Here is a 21,724-nt window from a genome sequence, read left to right on the forward strand (position 1 = left end):
ACATAAGTGCTGTGGGGCAGGGATGAGGGCAAGAGCAAAGGAAGCAATTCAAGGTGACAAGGAAGCGGGGGGAACTGAAGAAAAGGGGGCTTGGTCTGGGAAGGCCTCTTGGAGGAGGTGTACCTTTAGTAGTGCTTTGAAGGAGGTAAGAGTGATTGTTTGGCAGAGCTGAGGGTATTCCAGGCCAGAGGTAGGACTTGAACCAGGGGTTGGAGATGACAGGTGAGATAGAGGCACAGTGAGAATGTTAACACCAGAAGAGTGGAGTGGGGGGCTGGGGTTTAGAAGAAGAGAAGGGAGGTGAGGTAGGAGGGGGTAAGATGATGGAGAGCTTTAAAGCCAAGGCTCAAAAGGCCTCAAAAACCTAAAAACAGCCTTCAAATGTTCACCCAGTCTATCCTCTGTCCTAGAAAAGACCAACCTAGTCCATCCCAGAAAGGCAGCTCTTTCAATCAAAAAATCCTCAATGGGGGAGGCAGATTTCAAGGTCTCTCAGCAAGTTCCTTTTAATGTCTTGTCCTCAAATTTTTGTGGCAAGGAGTTGCTCATTGCTATATAGTCAATACTCCTTCAAATTTTGGATACTCACTGGCTATATATGATCAAATGAGAATATCACTGCATTTGCTATGTGGCTGCAGATCCTTTAGGATTAGGATACTGCTACAGTGAAAACCTTTATTTCTTGGAGGGTTCCTTATTGGATAAACTCCTAGTGCAATATTGTACCTTTTCTCTCACTCAAATCCCTGGAAAGGCCTACAAATTATTGTTTCCCAGAGCAGTGATTCTTCCTAGGTCACACAACAAGTTAGTGGGCAAGTAAAACTAGAACTAGAGTCCAAATTTCTACACCCTTCAAGCTGCCAGAGCAACAATTAGATTCCTTCTCCTCTAAACATGGACTGTAGATAAATGGATAAAGTAGAAAGAACTTGGCTGCTCTCAACAAGAAATACCTGTTTTATGGCTCTAAGCATTTTGCTTCTATGCAGAGCTATGAAAATAAAGAGGAAGGAGACAGAATAATTGCAACAGCTGTTTCCTATACCAGTTTTGTGAAATGCTGCAGATGGGTGTTTCCAGATGTTGGGGGAGACTCGGTGTTGCAAAATTTGGAAATTGGTTTTGATAGAGCTGTCACCGGCTGTTGTAACTGGATGTAAGGAAGCAGAGATATTGCATACAGGTACAGAGGAGCAAATGATCAGGAGCATCCAGTTTGCAGCTGAAGGAATACAGCTTTATACACTAGGAGGATCTTTCTAGCCAAGGAAGGTCGTGGAATCTTCTGCCCTGATGTTGTCTGTGATGGAGGCAAGAAACTAGGAAGGCAGGTTCCAGAAGGCTCAGACACCCCGAAATTTCAACCAGATGTTGAATCTACATCAGCTGTGTCCAAATTTACCCACATCACTCTTCTCCTTTCTCCTGAGTTCAGAGAACTCTCTTGGAGGCAATCATCCTTTTTGGTTAGCTTGATTTTATTTTTGTCCTTAAGGACACCAGCTACTGTGCCAACAGGTTATTACCCCTCATTGGAATGGTTAGGATGCAAACATGTATGGAGGTGAAAAGATGGACAAAATTAATTTTTTTAATGGCATTTATTAAGCGCTTACTATGTGCCAAGTACTGTTTTAAGCACTGGGGGGGGGGGGGGGGGGGGGAATGCAAGGTAATCAAGTTTGTCCCATGTGGGGCTCACAGTCTTCATCCCCATTTGACAGATGAGGGAACTGAGGCCCAGAGAAGTGAAGTTACTTGCCCAAGGTCACACAGCTGACAATTGGCGGAGCCGGGATTTGAACCCATGACCTCTGACTCCAAAGCCTGAACTCTTTCCACTGAGCCACGCTCCTAATTGTAAAGGATCCTCCCAACTCCTGGAGTGGAAAGAGTGCAGGCCTGGGAGGCAGAGGAACCTGGGACTCTGCTAATTGCCTGCTATTTGACTCTGGGCAAATCACTTAACTTTTTTGTGCCTCAGGTTCCTCATTTGTAAAATGAGGATTCAATACCTGTTCTCCCTCTTTCTTAGGCTATGATTCTCAAACCAGACAGGGATTGTGTCCAACCTGATTCTCTTGTATCTACCTCAGTGCTCGGTAAAGTGTTTGGCATATAGTAAGCACTTAAATACCACAGTTATCATTGCTAGTATTCTTCTGAATTTTTCCACTTAGCACAGTGAACCTGGGGAAAACTGAATTTGGAAAGACCTCTCATTTTTTTCAAAGCACATTTCCATCAGTGACTTCATTCTAGCCCTATGAAGTAGGAAAGGGTATGCATCACAATTTTATGGTTGAGGAAACTGAGGCAAAGGGAGGTTAAATAACTTTCTCAAGTGTAGAGCTGAAGTTAGAACTCAAGTCCCCTGATAAGCAGAGTTCCATTCTTTCCATTAGGCCACACTCCCTCCCCACACTCTTAGGCAGCCTCTTCAGGTTGCAAGGTATAGAGATCTCTGGGAAAGAGACAGTCCAGGGAGTCCCACTGAGTCTCCTCAAGAATCAACATGGGAATAAAATAAAACTCTGGCATCCTAAACCCCAGAACAGGGCCTTGATCTCCTAGGAGGTCTCATAGCTATAAGACAACTTGGTAATGTTGGAGTTTCCCAAAGGAAACCTGGGTGAGTTTCAGTCCAGACATGAAGACGTTTGGTCCAGGAATCTGGGTGCAGGAACTGATTCTAGTGCTGTGATTTGTGCAGGGTCACTCACATTCTTTTGCTAATGACAATAATAATAATAATAATGATTGTGATATTTGTTGCATGCTTCCTATATGCCAAGCATCATACAAAACACTGGGGTAGAATGGACATAATCCCTAATGACACTGGGTTCACAGTCTAAGGAGGGAGAACAGGTATTAAATCCCCATTTTCCAGATGAGGCAATTGAGGCCCAGAGAAGTTAAATGACTTGCCCAAAATCACACAACAGGCAAGTGGACGAGCTGAAATTAGAACCAAGGTCCTCTGACTTCCTGGCCCTTATGCCTTTACTAGGCCATGCTGGTTAATATTATTAGTAGTAATTAACAAATACCATTATAATATTACAGTATTACAAAATATTGTTACATATTACAATATTACAAAAATTATCATACTACAATATTACAAAATAATGGCATTTGTTAAGTACTTACTATGTACCAGGCACTGTACTAAGCGCTGTACTAAGAAAGAGGGAGAACAGGTATTGAATCATTTTACAAATGAGGAAACTGAGGCACAAAAAAGTTAAGTGATTTGCCCAAAGTCAAATAGCAGGCATTTAGCAGAGTCCCAGGTTCTCTGCCTCCAAGGCCTGCACTCTTTCCACTCCAGGAGTTGGGAGGATCCTTTACAATTAGTAGCGTGGCTCAGTGGAAAGAGCCCGGGCTTTGGAGTCAGAGGTCATGGGTTCAAATCCCAGCTCCACCAATTGTCAGCTGTGTGACTTTGGACAAGTCACTTCACTTCTCTGGGCCTCAGCTCCCTCATCTGTCAATTTCCTAGCATGGAAGTTATACTCCTTTCCATCCATCTCTGCTGGATGGTACCCATGAGGATATTGAATGACAGACGATATCCAAATAACTGCTATATGAAGAGCTGAAATTGGAAAGCTGAAAGTAAGGTAGGCAGAGGAAACATTTTAATACCACTGTAAAATAAAGCCTCAGACAATGCTGCACATCCAAACCAAGAGTCAACTGTGGAGGACTGACCAGTATAGTGCAAGGCCATCAAGAAAGGAGTGGCTGTTTTCTATCCAAATATTCTTAAGGAATGAGAGTCAAGGAGGCAAAAGAGAAAACAGTTCCAGGTGCTGTAAACATCAAACATGACAACATAATAAAGGACAATCTTTCTGGGTGCACAATGTGGCTGGGATTTAGAATCTCACATCTGTCATTGTGGTCACATGTGCACTCATAGATAAACTTCACTGCAGTGTCTTCTCTGAATAAGGAGAACAGCTGTGCATATATACTAAGGGCTTAATAAATACCATAATAAAGGGGCAGGGCAAGAGGGGAAGGCACATGAGGTGACAGATTCATAAGGAAAGATGAAACAATAAAAACACAAAATAACATAGATGACAAGAACAAGGATAACTCCAAAGAATAATGGTTAGGGAAGCAGAGTTTCAAGGCTTCTCATGACTCATGCATTCAATCGTATTTACTGAGCGCTTACTGTGTGCAGAGCACTGTACTAAGCGCTTGGGAAGTACAAGTTGGCAACATATAGAGATGGTCCCTACCCAACAGTGGGCTCACAGTCTAGAAGGGGGAGACAGAGAACAAAGCAAAACATATTAACAAAATAAAATAAGTAGAATAAATATGTACAAGTAAAATAGAGTAATAAATATGTACAAACATATATACATATATATGTATAGGTGCTGTGGGGAAGGGAAGGAGGTAAGATGGGGGGATGGAGAGGGGGGTGAGGGGGAGAGGAAGGAAGGGGGCTCAGTCTGGGAAGGCCTTCTGGAGGAGGTGAGCTCTCAGTAGGGCCTTGAAGGGAGGAAGACAGCTAGCTTGGAGGATGTGGGGAGGGAGGGCATTCCAGGCCAGGGGGATGACGTGGGCTGGGGGTTGACGGCGGGACAGGCGAGAACGAGACACGGTGAGGAGATTAGCGGCAGAGGAGCGGAGGGTGTGGGCTGGGCTGTAGAAGGAAAGAAGGGAGGTGAGGTAGGAGGGGGCAAGGTGATGGAGAGCCTTGAAACTGAGGGTGAGGAGTTTCTGCCTGATGCGTAGGTTGATTGGTAGCCACTGGAGATTTTTGAGGAGGGGAGCAACATGCCCAGAGCATTTCTGGACAAAGACAATCCAGGCAGCGGCGTGAAGTATGGATTCTTCAAGTGGGGAGAGACAGGAAGATGGGAGATTGGACAGGAGGCTGATACAGTAACCCAGACAGGATAGGATGAGAGCTTGAATGAGCAGGGTAGCGGTTTGGATGGAGAGGAAAGGCCGGATCTTGGCAATGTTGTGGAGATGAGACCGTCAGGTTTTGGTGACAGCTTGGATGTGAGAGGTGAATGACAGAGCGGAGTCGAGGATGACACCAAGGTTGCGGGCTTGTGAGATGGGAAGGATGGTAGTGCCATCAACAGTGATGGGAAAGTCAGGGAGAGGGCAGGGTTTAACCACAGTAAAGTCCACAGCTACAGCTGGTGCTGCCGCAGCCTTCCCAACACTGCAAATTCTGTCAAGATCAGTGCTGCCACTGCTTGTGTCCCACCCACTGTCACCAGGAGGGTCAGGAGTGGATACCCCAGGTGGCGAGGAGAGGAGGCTGTGCAGGTTACCAGCACTACTACTCAGTGATCGGTGCTGTAGGACTTCAGCTCTTCACTTACTCTCCTCACCACACTTGCTCTGCTCTCCTGGTCACTGGTGGAAAAGGGAAGTCTTGCACTCTGGGATAGCATATGTTGTCCTGAGGTTCAGCAAGAAGCTTATGGCCAGCCCAGGAGATCAGTCCTTCCTGGGATCCCTCAAGCCTTTTGGATGCCTCCAGTCGATCAAAAGCCATCAGGTGGACTGGAGGACAATTCCTCCAAAATTTCCATCCAGATTATTTTGTTACAAAAAGGACACTCTCATATTTTGGAACCCTTTAATTCTAGTCCAGATGGATCTTCCAACTAAGGGCTCTGAAGCAAGGAATAGGGATGGTCAACCTTACAAACTGCCATGTGCCTTCTGGTCCAGTGTGAACTAATTTGTTGGTGCTGGGTAAGTAGTGGAGAAGATGTATGTCATTGGTCTCAGTGGGGTCCCGGACAAGGAATCTTGTCCTTGTATATTCACTGCTGGCCCCAGCCTGCAGGGCAGTCAGCAGTGGGATGGACCTTTCAGCAACCCCTGAGCATCACCTCTGGGCAAGATAAAGCAACCAATTAAAAATGCCCAATGGGTGAGAGTGAAGGGAACATGACTGCTCTTGGACCTTTCACTGACCTGCAATAATGGTCAGGGGTGCAGATGAGGCAGCCCCTTTCCTCCCTGAGGCCCATGGTATCTGGAGAAGTGAAGGAGGTCCCTTCAGGACACAACCTGGGAAACGACGACCCTGTGACAAACCAGTGATGGGGGCAATAGTAAGTGATGGGCGCAGTTGGTGTAGCAGGGAACTCAGGCCCAGAGGAAGCCTGAACAATCAATGGCTGGCACAACAAGAATATAATCACATTTAAGAAATAGCCACCCATCTTAGAAAATGCTCTCAGATGACTGGCCAAACTGCAGGTGTTCCAAGCCACCCAAGAGGAGTCCCAGGAGAAAATGGGACTTCCAGGGATGCCAGGGACCAATGAAGAAGATGAGGTCAGGAGGAGTTGCAGCTGGCTAAAGCAGTAATGTAATAATAATAATAATGCTTGCTGTGTGACCTTGGGCAAGTCTTTTCACTTCTCTGTGCCTCATCTGTAAAACAGGGTTTAAATATCTGTTCTCCCACTGAGACTGTGAACCCCCTCTGGGATGGGGACTGTGTCTGAGCTGATTAGCTTGCATCTACCCTGCTACCTAGCACAGCATTTGGCACATAGTAAAGCACTTAACAAATACAACTATTGTAATAATAATATTAAGTGCTTACTAAATGACAAGCACCGTGGTAGATACATTTAGAGCATCCACCGCTACATCAAACAGAAACTCCTCACCATTGGCTTTAAAGCATTCAATCATCTTGCCCCCTCCTAACTCACCTCGCCAACTCTCCTCCTACAACCCAGTCCTCACACTTTGCTCCTTTAGACCTAACCTTCGCACTGTACTTTGATCTCGTCTATCCCACCATTGGCCTTTTGCCCAAGTCTTTCTCTGGCCTGGAATGCCCTCTCTCCTCATATCTGGCAGATAATTACTCTTCCTTCCCTTCAAAGCCTTATCCAAGTGGGCTTAGTCAGGGCTTAGTCCTTTTCTTCAACTCCCTTCTGCATCACCCTGACTTGGTCCCTTTATTCATCCCCCCTCACAGCCCCACATTACTTATGTAGATATCTGTAATTTATTTATTTATATTAGTGTCTGTCTCCCCCTCTAGACTGTAAGCTTGTTGAGGGCAGGGAATGTGTCTTTTATATTGTTACATTGTGCTCTCCCAATCATTTAGTACAGTGCTCTGCACACAGTAAGCACTCAATAAATACGATTGCCTTACTGACTATCCCACATGGGGCTCACAGTCTTAGGAGGGGAAATAGGCATTTAATCTTCATTTTACAGATGAGGAGACTGAGGCAGGCAGAGTTATGTGACTTGTCCAAAAATCACATAACAGGCAAATGGGAGAGCTTGGATTAGGTCTCAGCTGTGTTCCTTTTCCCTTGTCCATACTGTTTTCTTTTGTAATATCGTCTTTCTCATTTTCTCACTCTTTTTTGAACCTTCATTAATTTGAACAACTGTTTCAAATATACAAACTTTCTTGACATCTAAATTTGTGTGCACTGAGAAAGCTCCTGGGTAATAGAAAACTTTGGATTTCAAATGTCTTCCAGAGAGGCAGAAGAGTTAAGAAAGAACAGACTATTTTTATACTAAATACAATAGGGAGGGAGGGAAAGTGTCAGAACTGGGAAAAAGAAGAGAATAAAATGTAGGTGAAGAGGGTCGTGATGAAGCAGGATCTTGGTATTGGCCTTAAAGCACTCCATTACCTTGCCTCCTCCTACCTCAACTCTCTACTCCCCTTCTACAACCCAACCCACATACTTCGCTCCTCTAGTGCTAACCTCCTCACTGTGCCTCAATCTCACCTACTTTGCCACTGACCACTAGCCCACATCCTGCCTCTGGCTTGGAACGCCCTCTCCGACAATTACTGCCCCCTCCTTCAAAGACTTACTGAATGTAAATCTCCTCCAAGAGGACTTCCCAAACTAAGGCCCCCCTTTTCTCTTCTCCCACTCCGTTCTGCATCACCCTGACTTCCTCCCTTGACTCTTCCTCCCTCCCAGCCCAACAGCACTCATTCATTCAATCATATTTATTGAGCACTTTGTGTGCAGAGCACTGTACTAAGTGCTTGGGAAGTACAAGTCGGCAACATATCAAGATGGTCCCTACCCAACAATGGGCCCACAGTCTAGAAGGGGGAGACAGACAACAAAACAAAACAAGTAGACAGGTGTCAAAACCACAAGAATAAATAGAATTATAGCTATATGCACATCATTAATAAAATAGAGTAGTAAATATGTACAAGTAAAATAAGTAAAGTAATAAGTACAAATATATACAAGTGCTGTGGGGAGGGGAAGGGGGTAGGGCAATGGGGGCAATGGGGAAGGGAGGAGGACAGGAAAAGGGGGGCTCAGTCTGGGAAGGCCTCCTGGAGGAGGTGAGCTCTCAGTAGGGCTTTGAAAGGAGGAAGAGAGCTTGTTTGGTGGATGTGTGGAGGGCAGGCATACCAGGACAGAGGAAGAATGTGGGCCAGGGGTTGACGGTGGGACAGGCGAGAATGAGGCACAGTGAGGTGGTTAGCAATGGAGGAGTGGAGTGTGTGGTCTGGGCTGCAAAAGGAGAGAAGGGAGGTGAGGTAGGAAAGGGCGAGGTGATTGAGATACTTGAAGCCTAGAGTGAGGAGTTTTTGCTTGATTTGTAAGTTGACAGGCAATCACTGGAGGTTTTTGAGGAGGGGAGTGACATGCCCAGAGTGTTTCTGTACAATATTATTTAACTAACTCACTCATATACATATCTGTGATATCTCTAGGCTGTAAGCTTGTTGTCAGGGAATGTGTCTGTTTATTGTTGCCTTGCACCCTCCCAAGCAGTTAGAATAGTGCTCTGCATGCAGTAAGCACTCAATAAATACAATTGTATGAATGAATGAATGGCAGCAACAAGAGCAGCAACAGGAACAGCAGGAGGAGCAGCAGCAGGAGCACTGAACATCAAAGCTATGGAACAGGACTATTTGCTCGTTTGCCTAAGAACAGAAATTCCATCTGTGAAATTCACCAGCCTTAGACACCTAGATATGAAGCTGACCTATCACAAAACTGGGGCAGCCAGTTTTGATGGTAACCTCTCTCTCTGGCACAATTTGTGTGCAGCCTTGCCCAGAGGCAGGGGAATGGTCCTTCCAGATTCTTTGCCTTTCCTGGGATCCTAACCATCTTTGTACTCCTCTGTCATGATAGGCAGGTCCCCTTGAATAGATGTTATGTTGGGCCTAAGCCAGGGTGTCTTTGTCATGCGTGCCCATGTCTCAAGTTGGACCTGAACTTTGGCTTGAAGTCACAGTGGGCAAAGTGATCTCATCTTATGAAAGACCCAAAGGGCTCTTCCAAACACTTCTCCCTGCCCCCTGGGACAAGGTAGTTGTCCAGAGTGGGCCTGAGAAGGCAGCAGGAATGGTTAACGGGGGGTGAAAGAAGTTCTGGTGCATACCAGCAGGATAGTAGGAAACTGCCCTCTCAAAGGTCACCAATGACCTCCTGTTTGCCAAATCCAACGGCTCATACTCGGTCCTAATCCTCCTCGACCTCTCAGCTGCCTTCGACACTGTGGACCACCCCCTTCTCCTCAACATGCTATCTGACCTTGGCTTCACAGACTCCGTCCTCTCCTGGTTCTCCTCTTATTTCTCCGGTCGTTCATTCTCAGTCTCTTTTGCAGGCTCCTCCTCCCCCTCCCATCCTCTTACTGTGGGGGTTCCCCAAGGTTCAGTGCTTGGTCCCCTTCTGTTCTCGATCTACATGCACTCCCTTGGTGACCTCATTCGCTCCCACGGCTTCAACTATCATCTCTACGCTGATGACACCCAGATCTACATCTCTGCCCCCGCTCTCTCCCCTTCTCTCCAGGCTCGCATCTCCTCCTGCCTTCAGGACATCTCCATCGGGATGTCTGCCCGCCACCTAAAGCTCAACATGTTGAAGACTGAACTCCTTGTCTTCCCTCCCAAACCTTGCCCTCTCCCTGACTTTCCCATCTCTGTTGACGGCACTACCATCCTTCCCGTCTCACAAGCCCGCAACCTTGGTGTCATCCTCGACTCCGCTCTCTCATTCACCCCTCACATCCAAGCCATCACCAAAACCTGCCGGTCTCAGCTCTGCAACATTGCCAAGATCCGCCCTTTCCTCTCCATCCATACCGCTACCCTGCTCGTTCAAGCTCTCATCCTATCCCGTCTGGACTACTGCATCAGCCTTCTCTTTGATCTCCCATCCTCATGTCTCTCTCCACTTCAATCCATACTTCATGCTGCTGCCCGGATTATCTTTGTCCAGAAACGCTCTGGGCATATTACTCCCCTCCTCAAAAATCTCCAGTGGCTACCAATCAATCTGCGCATCAGGCAGAAACTCCTCACCCTGGGCTTCAAGGCTCTCCATCACCTCACTCCCTCCTACCTCACCTCCCTTCTCTCCTTCTACAGCCCACCCCGCACCCTCCACTCCTCCGCCGCCAATCTCCTCACCGTACCTCGTTCTCACCTGTCCCACCATCGACCCCCGGCCCACGTCATCCCCCGGGCCTGGAATGCCCTCCCTCTGCCCATCCGCCAAGCTAGCTCCCTTCCTCCCTTCAAGGCCCTACTGAGAGCTCACCTCCTCCAGGAGGCCTTCCCAGACTGAGCCCCTTCCTTCCTCTCCCCCTCGTCCCCCTCTCCATCCCCCATCCTACCTCCTTCCCTTCCCCACAGCAGCTGTATATATGTATATATTTTTGTACATATCTATTACTCTATTTTACTTGTACATATCTATTCTATTTATTTTATTTTGTTAGTATCTTTGGTTTTGTTCTCTGTCTCCCCCTTTTAGACTGTGAGCCCACTGTTGGGTAGGGACTGTCTCTACATGTTGCCAATTTGTACTTCCCAAGTGCTTAGTACAGTGCTCTGCACATAGTAAGCGCTCAATAAATACGATTGATGATGGACACAGCTTGGGGGTCCCTGTGACCTCCTCTTGGCAGCAGAAGCCTGGCTGGCAGGGGATGCAGGCATCTGACCCTCATTTGGACTGGTACTCCCCTGGGGGACACAGAATTGGCCGAGCTGCACCCTCCTGGCAGAAATGACCCTGTGAATTGAGGACATATGGCTCAAATGTTGCCTCTGAGGTCCCAGCCACATGGGGTGCCTTGACCAGGGGACAAATTGGAGTTTTTCCATGCCAGCTGGACCAACTAGAATGACTAGTGCTGCAGTGAACACAATGGCCAAGGGCAGGGGAGCTGTGGGGAGTAGGACTGGGGGCCGCAGCACTCAGAGGATGGGAGAAGGAATTAACAGGGCAGTGGGGGGGAGAAACAGTTACCAGGTGCTCAGAGAAAAGGAATAGGGGAGACGGCTGGACATTTGGAGAATAAAATGAACCATGTAAATTCATACAAATCCATGTACCTGGTACATTAACTCACTCTTACTGTTTCTAGTTCAAGGTGGAACTGCTGAAGGCTAGTACCTTGGGGCACAGGAATGCCGTAGAGCTGAAGGAGCTGATGTCCCCAGGGCAATAGAAGCCAGCTGCACAAGGGCCTGTAGGGGAGTCAAGACCATCCTGGGCACAGAAGAACCCAGCAGGGCAAGGCTGACAGGACCTCTCTGAGGAACCTCCTGGGAAGAAAACTGTCACCAAGTCAAGCACAATCTCCTGCTCATGGTCCTCCTGTGTCCAAATCAATCTAAAGGATAACAGTGGTCCTTCTCCCCATACAGGTTGATGCACTCACCAGAGATGTTTCCCAGGGTCCCCATTGGGCAGGGAACAGGTGATACAGTCCCCTCTGGTCAGGAATGCCCAACTGGGCAGAGTCCATTGAGTCGGAATGCTGATCTGCATGGGATGACATTGGTGGCTCCACCCTCACAGTAATAGCTGGCTAAGCAGAGACCTGGTGGATAGAACCAGACAGACTAGGGAGCCAGACTTAGTGCTACGGGCTTCTCTGGGGGCCAGGGGCTCAGACTTGCCAATAATAATAATGATAATAATAATAATAATAATAATAATTATAATAATAATTGTGGTATTTGTTAAGCACTTATTATGTGCCCGGTACTGTACCAAGCACTGGGGTAGATAAAAGCAAATCAGGTTGGACACAGTCCCTGTCCCATGTGGGGCTCACAGTCTCAATCCCCATGGGACTAGCTTCCTGGATATCTGGGCTAACAGAAAGCTCTCCTGCTCAGCCTCATGGGTCACTGGTGATCTAAGACAGACTGACTGTGCCATTTGTTTAGCGCTTACTCTGCGCCAAGGACAGTACTAAGTGCTGGGGTAGATACAAGATAATCAGATCGGTCATTTAAGGGCAACCATCAGCAGCATGACAAGACTCTTGACCCTTCCTCTGCTTTCTGCTGAGATTTTCCCCAAATCGTCATGGACCATGGCAAAATATAGATGTTATTTGCATATAGTAGGTAATATCATCTCTGCTCTGGACGCTCCCTCTCCCCCATAGCTTCCTTGGCCTCATTGTTCTTCCCTGAAGGGGTTTCAACACTCCGGCATCATCACATACAATAGAACTTACCGCCAGGGTACGAGCAGCCTTCTCCTGGGCAGTACTTTCCAGCTGGGCAAGGTTGGCATGGCCCCTCCAGGGGATTCAGGGTTCCCTCTGGGCACAGCTGAGCTGAGGTTGTCTGTAGTGGGCAGTAGTGACCTAGGATAATCCAATGTCTGATTCAGAACCCAATTCTAGAATTCCCCACTTAAATACTGTCTTGGAGGATGTATTTTCTATGGAGTTTATGATTTGTTATTCCTTTCCAGAGATCATCTGTTTTTTTAACTGTACACTTAATCAGTCAGTGGTACTGAGTGCCCTCTGTGAACAGAGACCAGTATTGGAAGCAGAGGGGAGTTGGAGAAGAAGACACGGTCTCAGTTTCAAGAAGCTAAGGGCAAGACACATGATCATGCAAGTCTACAGAAAACATAAAGGACAGTTAATTGAAATAAGTGTTCATGAATACAACCAGAGAAGAACAGTGTATGCAAATTAACTACAGTGATGCTAAGGAGTGCTCAAGAATTACCATATTTTACTCATATTTTACTCATATAAATGCTCCACTTTGGGGCATGATTTCTGCTACCCCAAAACAGGTGAGGAGCTATGTGTAGAATTGTCTCGCAATAATGGAAGTGTTAGAAAGAAGTTAAGAAGGTTAAAAAAGGAGGAGGAAAGGAGGGGAGAAGGAAGAGAAAGGTAAGAGGGTACTTGAGATTGCACCTCAGTCCAACTGAAATTTCCCAAGTACTGCATCCTCAGTGAATGATGGCAATTCTCCCTCACTGCTTCTCCTGCTACCCCAGCATTTCCTGAGCCTGAACCCCAAGTGTTCTGCCTCTACTTCTCTTCCTACCTTGTGTTGGCTGGCTGCTATCACTGCTTATAAAATATATCCATTTTTTCCACCTCAAAAATAGGTGGGGTCGGGAGGGATTATGCGGTGGAGGGAGGTATGTGAATGATTAAGGTAATTTCTAGATCAGGGGAAGATCACCTGGGAAGCTTCCTGGAGGAAATGGGTTTTGCATAGGCTGACCTCATAAGGACTGCCAGGAAAATCACCCATTTTAAAGATGTAGAAACTGAAACAAAGTCATATGGTGAGTCAAGAATAAAATTCAAGAGGCCCAGGGTGAATCCTGAACTCACCAGAGCAAGGGCTATCCTCCCTCCCCTTCCCAAAGATCAACAGAATTGGCCTCACAGTGTCATCTCACAAATGTTTCATTAGCAAGGGCTTCTTTTCATTTCATTTATATAGAACATATGTTATGAGCACTCTACTCTTCCCATTCAAACAAGGTTATATTGGTGTCTTCAAAATTACTCTTCTTAAATTTATTTTCCTCACTCATAAAACGTTAAATTGAGTGCCTAATGTGTATATAGAGCACAGTCCTAAGCTCTTGGGAGAGTCCTAGTAGAATAAGACATGATCCCTGTCCACAAATAATTTTCAGTCTGTGAGGGGACAGACAAAAAATGATAAAATGATAGGAGGGAGAAGTGGTCAAAAAGTAGAGTATGTACATTGATGAGGACTGAAGTGTAATGGAAATTAATAATAATAGTGGGATGTAATAATAATGGGAAGTACCATAATAATTGTTAAGCACTTACTATGTGCCAAGCACTATTCTAAGCACTGGGGAAGATACAAATCAATCAATCATATTTATTGAGCGCTTACTGTGTGCAGAGCACTGTACTAAGCGGTTGGGAAGTACAAGTTGGCAACATATAGAGACAGTCCCTACCCAACAGTGGGCTCACAGTTTAGAAGGGGGAAATAATGATGGCATTTGTTAGGTGCTTACTATGTGCAAAGCACTGTTCTAAGCACTGGGGGGGATACAGGGTGCTCAGGTTGTCCCACGTGGGGTTCACGGTCTTAATCCCCATTTTACAGATGAGGTAACTAAGGCTCAGAGAAGTTAAGTGACTTGCCCAAGGTCACACAGCAGACATGTGGCGGAGCCGGGATTCAAACCCATGACCTCTGACTCCAAAGCCCATGCTCTTTCCATTGAGACACGCTGCTGCTAATCAGGTTGGACACAGTCCCTGTCCCACCTGGGACTCACACTCTTAATCCCCATTTTACAGATGAAGTAACTGAGGCTCACAGAGTTAAAAGACTGCCCAAGATCACACAGCAGACATGCGGCAGAGCAGGGATTAGTACCCAGGTCTTTCTGATGTCCAGGCCCGTGCTTTATCCACTAAACCACATTGCTCCTCTTGTAGTGAGAGTGTAAGTCCGGAGATGACAGTAGGGAAAATGTGATTTGGAGACGAGTGTTGTATTGTACTTTACTAAAGTCTTAGTACAGTGCTCTGCACACAATAAATGTTCATTAAGTACCACTGATTGATCTGGGACCTGGAAAAGTCTCTCATAGTAGGTGGAATTTCAGAATCAATCTATCGTGTTTATCGAGTGTTTATTGAGTGAGAAGCAGCGTGACTTAGTGGAAAGAGCATGGGCTTGGGAGTCAGAGAACATGGGTTCTAATCCCAGCTCTGCCACATGTCAGCTGTGTGACTTTGGGCAAGCCACTTCACTTCTCTCTGCCTCAGTTACCTCACCTGTAAAATGAGGATTAAAAGTGTGAGCGCCATGTGGGACAACTTGATTACCTTGCATCTACCCCAGTTCTTAGAACACTGCTTGGCACATACTATGCACTTAATACCATAATTATTTTTATTACTACATGCAGAGCACTGAACTAAGTGCTTGATCACTGTACTAAGCATTTTGAGGAGTTTTGAAGGTTTTAAAGATGGGGAGAGCTGTGGTCTTGAGGATTTGAAGAGGAAGACAGTTCTGAGCAGAAAAAAGGACATAAGCAAGCATGGGCCTGGGAGTCAGAAGGACCTGGGTTCTAATCCCGCTCCACCATTTGTCTGGTATGAGACCTTGTGCAAGTCACTTCAATTCTCTGTGCTTCAGTTCTTTCATCTGTAAAATGGGGATTAAGAATGTGAGCCCCATGTGGGACAAGGACTGTTTAATCTGATTAACTTGCATCTACCCCAGAACTTAGAATATCCCTTGGCACATAGTAAGTGCTTAATAAGTACCATATTCGTGATTATTATTATTATTAAGCAAGGAGCTAGAGGTGGGAGTGTAGAGAATGACGCAAATGAGAAAGTGAGCTTGAGAGGAATGGACAGTGTAAACTTAGGTGTAGTGGGAGAAGAGAGTGGATAGGTAAGAGGGAGAGAGCTAATGAAGTGGCTTAGAGCCAATGATCAGGACTTTCTGCTTGATGCGAAGAGCAATGTCTAACCATTGAAGGATTTTAAGAAGCAGGGAGATGTGTACAAAATGATGGTTCAGAAAAATAATTCCAAGTAGAAGACTGAAGTTTGGACTGGAGCAGGGAAATACTGAAGGTAGGGTGGTTCTCAAGGAGACTGTAGCAAATGTACATTCCCAGCCCTGACCGCTCTTCTTCCCGGCAATCTGGCATTTCCTCCTACCTTCAAGATATATCTACTTGGATGTCCCACCAATACCTCAAATCAAACATGTCCCAAACAGGACTCCTTATCTTCCAACCCAAACCTTTCCTCTCCTTGTCTTTCCCATCACTGTAGACAACACCACTATCCTCCATAGCTCCCAAGCCGGTAACCTAGGCATGGTCCTAGATTCATCTTTCTCATTCCACCCACATATTCAATCCGTCACCAAATCCTGCCTTCACAACATTGCTAAAATCCGCCCTTTTCTTTCCAACCAAACTGCTACTGTGCTGGTCCAAGCACTTATCCTATCCGGCCTTGACTACTACATCTGCCTCCTCACTATCCTCCCATCCTCCCGTCTCTCCCCACTCCAATTCATACTTAACTCTGCTGCATAAATCATTTATCAACAAAAACATTCAGTTCCTGTCTCACACTCCTCAAGAACTTCCAGCGGTGGCTCACCTACCTCTGCAACAGAAACTCCTTACCGTTGGCGTTAAAGCACTCAGTCAGCTTGCCCCATCCTACCTAACCTCACTAATATAGTCGGTCAGTCAATCATATTTATTGAGTGCTGAGCATATTGAGTGTATTTACTGTGTGCAGAGCACTGTACTAAGCACTTGGGCCAATACAACAATATAATAATCGCATTCCCTACCTACAACAAGCTTACGGTACTGAAGAGGCCGAGGGGGGCCGCTTGGGCGGGGGGGGGCCGCGAACAGGCGGCGGTCCGCGGGAGCGGGGGCCGCCCGAGAGAGCCGTACCACGAAGACGCGCGCGAGCCTGCGACCGACAGACGGGACGGGACGGGACGGGACGGGACGGGACGGGACGGGACGGGACGGGACGGGACGGGACGGGCGCCCCCTCCCCCCGGGATTCAACCCGAAAAATGGCCGCCTAGTCGCGCCGCGCCGCGCCAGCCAGGGGGAGGGGGGCGGGGCTCCATCGAGGCTCGGCCAATGGGAGGGCGGAGGCGGCGCGGGGAGCCAATGGCGGGGCGAGAGGGGACACCAGCCGGCCAATGAGGAGGGAGCTAGCGCGGAGCGCGCTTTCTACCGCCCCCTCCCGGGCTCGCCAGGAGGGAGGGAGCCGCAGACCCCGGATCACCTCCCCTGCGCGCGCGCGCGCGCGCGCCTTGGGGATGCGCCGTCTCCTGACCAGGTGCGCGCGCGCCCCGAGAAGGGAGGGGGGGGGGGGTGTCTCTGCGCCCGACCCCCGGGCGAGGGGCCCGCCGCGCAGGCGCAGAGAGTGGGCGACGCGGCGGGGAGGGCCGCGTGCGCAGGCGCGGGCCGGGCGGCGGGGTGTGCGCCTGCGTGGCGCGCGGGCTCGCGCTTCCCCGGGGCCCCGACGGTCACATCAGCCTGCGAGGGTGTCCGGTAACGCAGCGCACCGCACAGCACCGCACCGCACCGCACCACACTGCGACTTCCGGGCCAAGGGCCGCCCCCACCCTCACGTCATGGCCCGTGACGTTGACGCCCGTTGGCCAGTGTGCCTCCCTCCCTCCCTCCCTCCCTCCCTCACTGAGAGAAGGGTAAGCAGGCCGGCCTCCTCAGGTGACGGGAGCAGGGCAGGCCTGAGGGAAATCCCGTGGCCCACCCCTCCCAAAGATCGCACTTCAAAACCCTACTGAGAGCTCACCTCCTCCAGGAGGCCTTCCCACACTGAGGTCCCTCCTTTCTCTCCTCCTCCCCCCGCCTTACCTCCTTCCCCTCCCCACAGCACCTGTATATATGTATAGATGGTTGTATGCATTTATTACTCTAATTTGTACATATTCTATGCATTTTATTTTGTTAATATGTTTTGTTTTGTTCTCTGTTTCCCCCTTGTAGACTGTGAGCCCGCTGTTGGGTAGGGACCGTCTCTATATGTTGCCAACTTGTACTTCCCAAGCGCTTAGTACAGTGCTCTGCACACAGTAAGCGCTCAGTAAATACGATTGAATGCATGAATGAATGAGTACAGAGAGGGAGACCGATATTAATATAAGTAAAATTAAAGATACATACTTAGGTGCTGCAGGGTTTGTACTTCCCAAGCATTTAGTAAGTGCCCTGCACACAGTAAGTGCTCAATAAATACGATTGAATGAATGATGAATAAAGGGAGCAGGACAGGGCGATGCAGAAGAGAGTGGGGGAAGAGGAAAAGAGGGCTTAGTCAGGGAAAGCATCTCGAAGGAGGCCTCCATCCAAACTGTTACCATGTTAATGTTATCACTTATCCTTTCCCGCCTGGATTACTCCATCAGTCTCCTTGCTGACCTCCCAGCCTCCTGTCTCTCCTCACTCCGGTCCATACTTTACTCTGCTGCCTGGATCAGTTTTTCTACAAAAACGCTCAGGACGTGTTTCTCCACTCCTCAAGAAACTCCAGTGTTTGCCTATCCACCTCCACATGAAACAAAAACTCCTCACCATTGGCTTTAAAGCATTCAATCCCTTTGCCCCCACCTGCCTCACCTTGCTACTGTCCTACTACAACAACATTTCACTCCTCTAATGCTAACCTTCTCACTGTACCTCGATCTAATCTATCTCACCATGTCCTCCCTCTGGCCTGGAATCCTCTAACTCCTCAAATGATAGACAGTTACTCTCCCTGCCTTCAAAGCCTTATTGCAAGAGGCCTTCCCTGATTAAGCCCCCCGCTACTCTTTTCCCACTCCCTTCTGCATCACCCTGACTTGCTCCTTTTACTCATCCCCCTTCCTAGCCTCTCAGCATATTTGTACATATTTGTAATTTATTTATATTAATGTCTGACCCCCCTCTAGACTGTAAGATCATTTTGAGCAGGAAATGTGTCTGTTTATTGTTGTATTGTACTCTCCCAAATGCTGAGTACAGTGCTCAGCACACAGTAAGCACTCAATAAATACAATTGAACGAATGAATGAATGAAAGATGTGCCTTCAATAAGGCTTTGAAGGCTACTACAGCCCAGCCTGCACACTCTGATCTTTAAGTTCCAGCTTACTCCCTTTGCCCCAGTCTTGTCTATCTTCCCACCATTCCCTTTCCCACAATCTCCCCACTAACCTGAAACTCCCTCCCTCTCCATATACACCAGACCACTACTCTCTCCACCTTCAAAGCAGGTCATGTCTCCTCCCAAATGCCTTCCCTGATTAAGCCCTCTCTTTCCCAGCTTGCTCTTTCTTCTGCATCATTTCTGCACTTCTGTGTGTGACCTTTGGACACTTGACCCGACCCAACAGCACTTAGGCACATATCTCTAAATGATATATTATAAATTATTTATTCATATTAATGTCTGTTCCGCCCCCCCCGCCGCCAGCCTGACTGTAAGCTTATTATAGGCAGGGAACATGTCTCCTAATTCCACTGGAGAAGCAGCATGGCTTAATGGAAAGAGCACGGGCTAGGGAGTCAGAGGACGTGAGTTCTAATCCCAGCTCCACCACTTGTTTGCTGTGTGACCTTGGGCAAATCACTTCACTTCTCTGTGCCTCAGTTACCTTATCTGTAAAGTGGGGATTAAGACAGAGCCCCACGTGGGACAACCTGATTACTTTGTATCTACCTCAGCACTTAGAATAGTGTTTGGCACATAGTAAGTGCTTAACAGATACCATCATCATCATCATTGGATTGTACTCTCCCAAGCTCTTAGTACAGTGCTCTGCAAATAGTAAGTGCTCAATAAATACAATTGATTGAAGATGGAGAGACCTATCAACTGTTGGAAAAAAAGTGGGAGAGAATTCCAGGAACGGGGAGAGAATGAGAAAGCTAGTGACAGAGGAGACAAGAATGAGGCAGTGTGAGTAGGTTTGAGAAGAATGAAGAATGCAAGCTAGCATGTGGGAGAAGGGAGTGGATATTAAGGAGGGAGAGCTGATTGAGTGCCTTAAAGCCAGTAGTCAGGAGTTAATGCTTGATGTGGGAACCAGTAGGTACTTTTTGGAAGTTTCGAAAGAGGAAAGAGAAGGATACAGAAGGACGATAGATGATCCAAGTGGCAGAGGAAAATATAGACTAGAGAGGGGAGAGTCTGAAGACAAGGAGGGGTACATGATATGCATGTAAACTGACTAAACTACCCTTGCTACAGGAGAGGTTTGGAACCGGGGCAACCACTTCTTTTTTCCTGCAACCACCCTGGCTCCTTGGGGTGCAGAGCTGTGAAGGAGGGCAGAGAGGAGTTGGAGGAGGGTCTGAGAGGTAGAAAATTGACTCACCAGCACCAGGGGTTTACTGTATGTCTTTAAATATAAAGAATGTCCGCCCCCTGCACACAGCCACATTCATGGCGCCACCTCCCCTGGTCAGTCATACCCACAGATGGGAAAACCCCAGCTCCAGGTAATTTATTTTTTTGTAGGGCAGCAGTAACCATCATCATCATCATCAATCGTATTTATTGAGCGCTTACTATGTGCAGAACACTGTACTAAGCGCTTGGGAAGTACAAATTGGCAACATATAGAGACAGTCCCTACCCAACAGTGGGTTTACAGTCTAAAAGGGGGGAGACAGAGAACAAAACCAAACATACTAACAAAATAAAATAAATAGAATAGGTATGTACAAGTTAAATAAATAGAGTAATAAATATGTACAAACATATATACATATATACAGGTGCTGTGGGGAAGGGAAGGAGGAAAGATGCGGAAGATGGAGAGGGGGACGAGGGGGAGAGGAAGGAAGGGGCTCAGTCTGGGAAGGCCTCCTGGAGGAGGTGAGCTCTCAGCAGGGCCTTGCAACAGCATTCTGGCTCCCTTCCCTCTGCTCCTGCAGTCCTAAGAGCAGCAGTGGTGGTGGCAGGATCAGGAGCAGCAGCTGTCTGAAACCAGCCAAAAGACACCGAGCTGCAGCTGCCCAGACTGGAGTCCTCCCTGCCATGGAGGTCAGCTCCAGATTCACCCACACATGCTTCAGTTTTGGAAGAAACTGCACATGTTCCCTCAATAATCCTGGGTTCCCTCCTCCCCAGCCTCAGAAAGTACTGTCTCTCTCTTCCCTGGCTCCTTTTGCTGCTCTCCAGATAAGGAAGATTAGTGCACAGAGACAAATGATATAAACAAAAGCAAGAAATTAAATAACAAAATAAAAAGCAAATAAGCAGATATACACATATAAGCATATTGGCTTTAGGTGAGTGGCATCACCAGGAAAGTGAGGAATTAATCAGGGGGAAGCCCTATGGAAGAGAAGACATTTTGGGAAGTGTCTCAGTTTAGTGGATTAAAAGAAGGAGGGAGGTCCATGTGGAGGGAAAGTAAATATGAGAATGTCAGAGAAGGGAGAGTTACAAGGGAAGTACCATTAATTGGTTAACTTTGAAAGACTGAGTAATGGGAGCTCTCCCACTTTACTTACTTCTGCTTATCTTCATGCTCCTCTCAAACAACCAAAGTCAGTGATTTATGGTATTTCTAAGTTCTTACTATGTACTAAGAACTGAGCTAGCTAAGCTCTGGGGTAACCCTATTCTTGAGAGTTCAGTCATGTTGTCCGCCTGACACACACCGCTCCTCCCCCCACAACCCCACTGCCATGAACACCCTCCTCCTCCAGCTGTTGCAGTTCTCCCAGGTAGAATGAAAGGAAAGAGAAGAAAACCTTCAAGGCAGTACATTGCACAGGTCCCTAAAGAATCTTGCATAGCCTTGGGGGTTAGCTGTGGTTGGTTAGGGTAGGGGCTCTGCTAGTCTGTAAATCCAAGAGCCAGAGCAGTGAACTGG

The 21,724-nt window shown here is 47.4% G+C and overlaps 1 protein-coding gene across 8 annotated transcripts in view; it reads right to left on the reverse strand.

The window, feature by feature from the left end:
- LOC119935195 (putative white-brown complex homolog protein 30) overlaps positions 1–21,724 on the reverse strand; it is a 41,080-nt gene that overhangs the window by 11,156 nt on the left and 8,200 nt on the right. For 2 of the 8 annotated variants that reach the window (XM_038754859.1, XM_038754854.1), the window contains exons 1-3: positions 16,661–16,719; positions 12,532–12,663; positions 11,454–11,605 (exon numbers count right to left, since the gene is read on the reverse strand). The exons of 1 other annotated variant lie outside the window; for it this stretch is intronic. In XM_038754859.1, the coding sequence (XP_038610787.1) occupies positions 11,454–11,548 (95 nt within the window). In that variant the 5' untranslated portion in view covers positions 11,549–11,605; positions 12,532–12,663; positions 16,661–16,719. Of the gene's footprint in view, positions 1–11,453; positions 11,606–11,721; positions 11,884–12,531; positions 12,716–16,465; positions 16,523–16,660; positions 16,720–16,769; positions 16,837–21,724 lie in introns of those variants that run through there. 5 more of the 8 variants (XM_038754852.1, XM_038754853.1, XM_038754856.1 and 2 more) reach the window with 5 other exon arrangements.

The sequence above is a fragment of the Tachyglossus aculeatus genome, chromosome 11 (genome assembly GCF_015852505.1).
Source record: "Tachyglossus aculeatus isolate mTacAcu1 chromosome 11, mTacAcu1.pri, whole genome shotgun sequence".
NCBI lineage: Eukaryota > Metazoa > Chordata > Mammalia > Monotremata > Tachyglossidae > Tachyglossus > Tachyglossus aculeatus.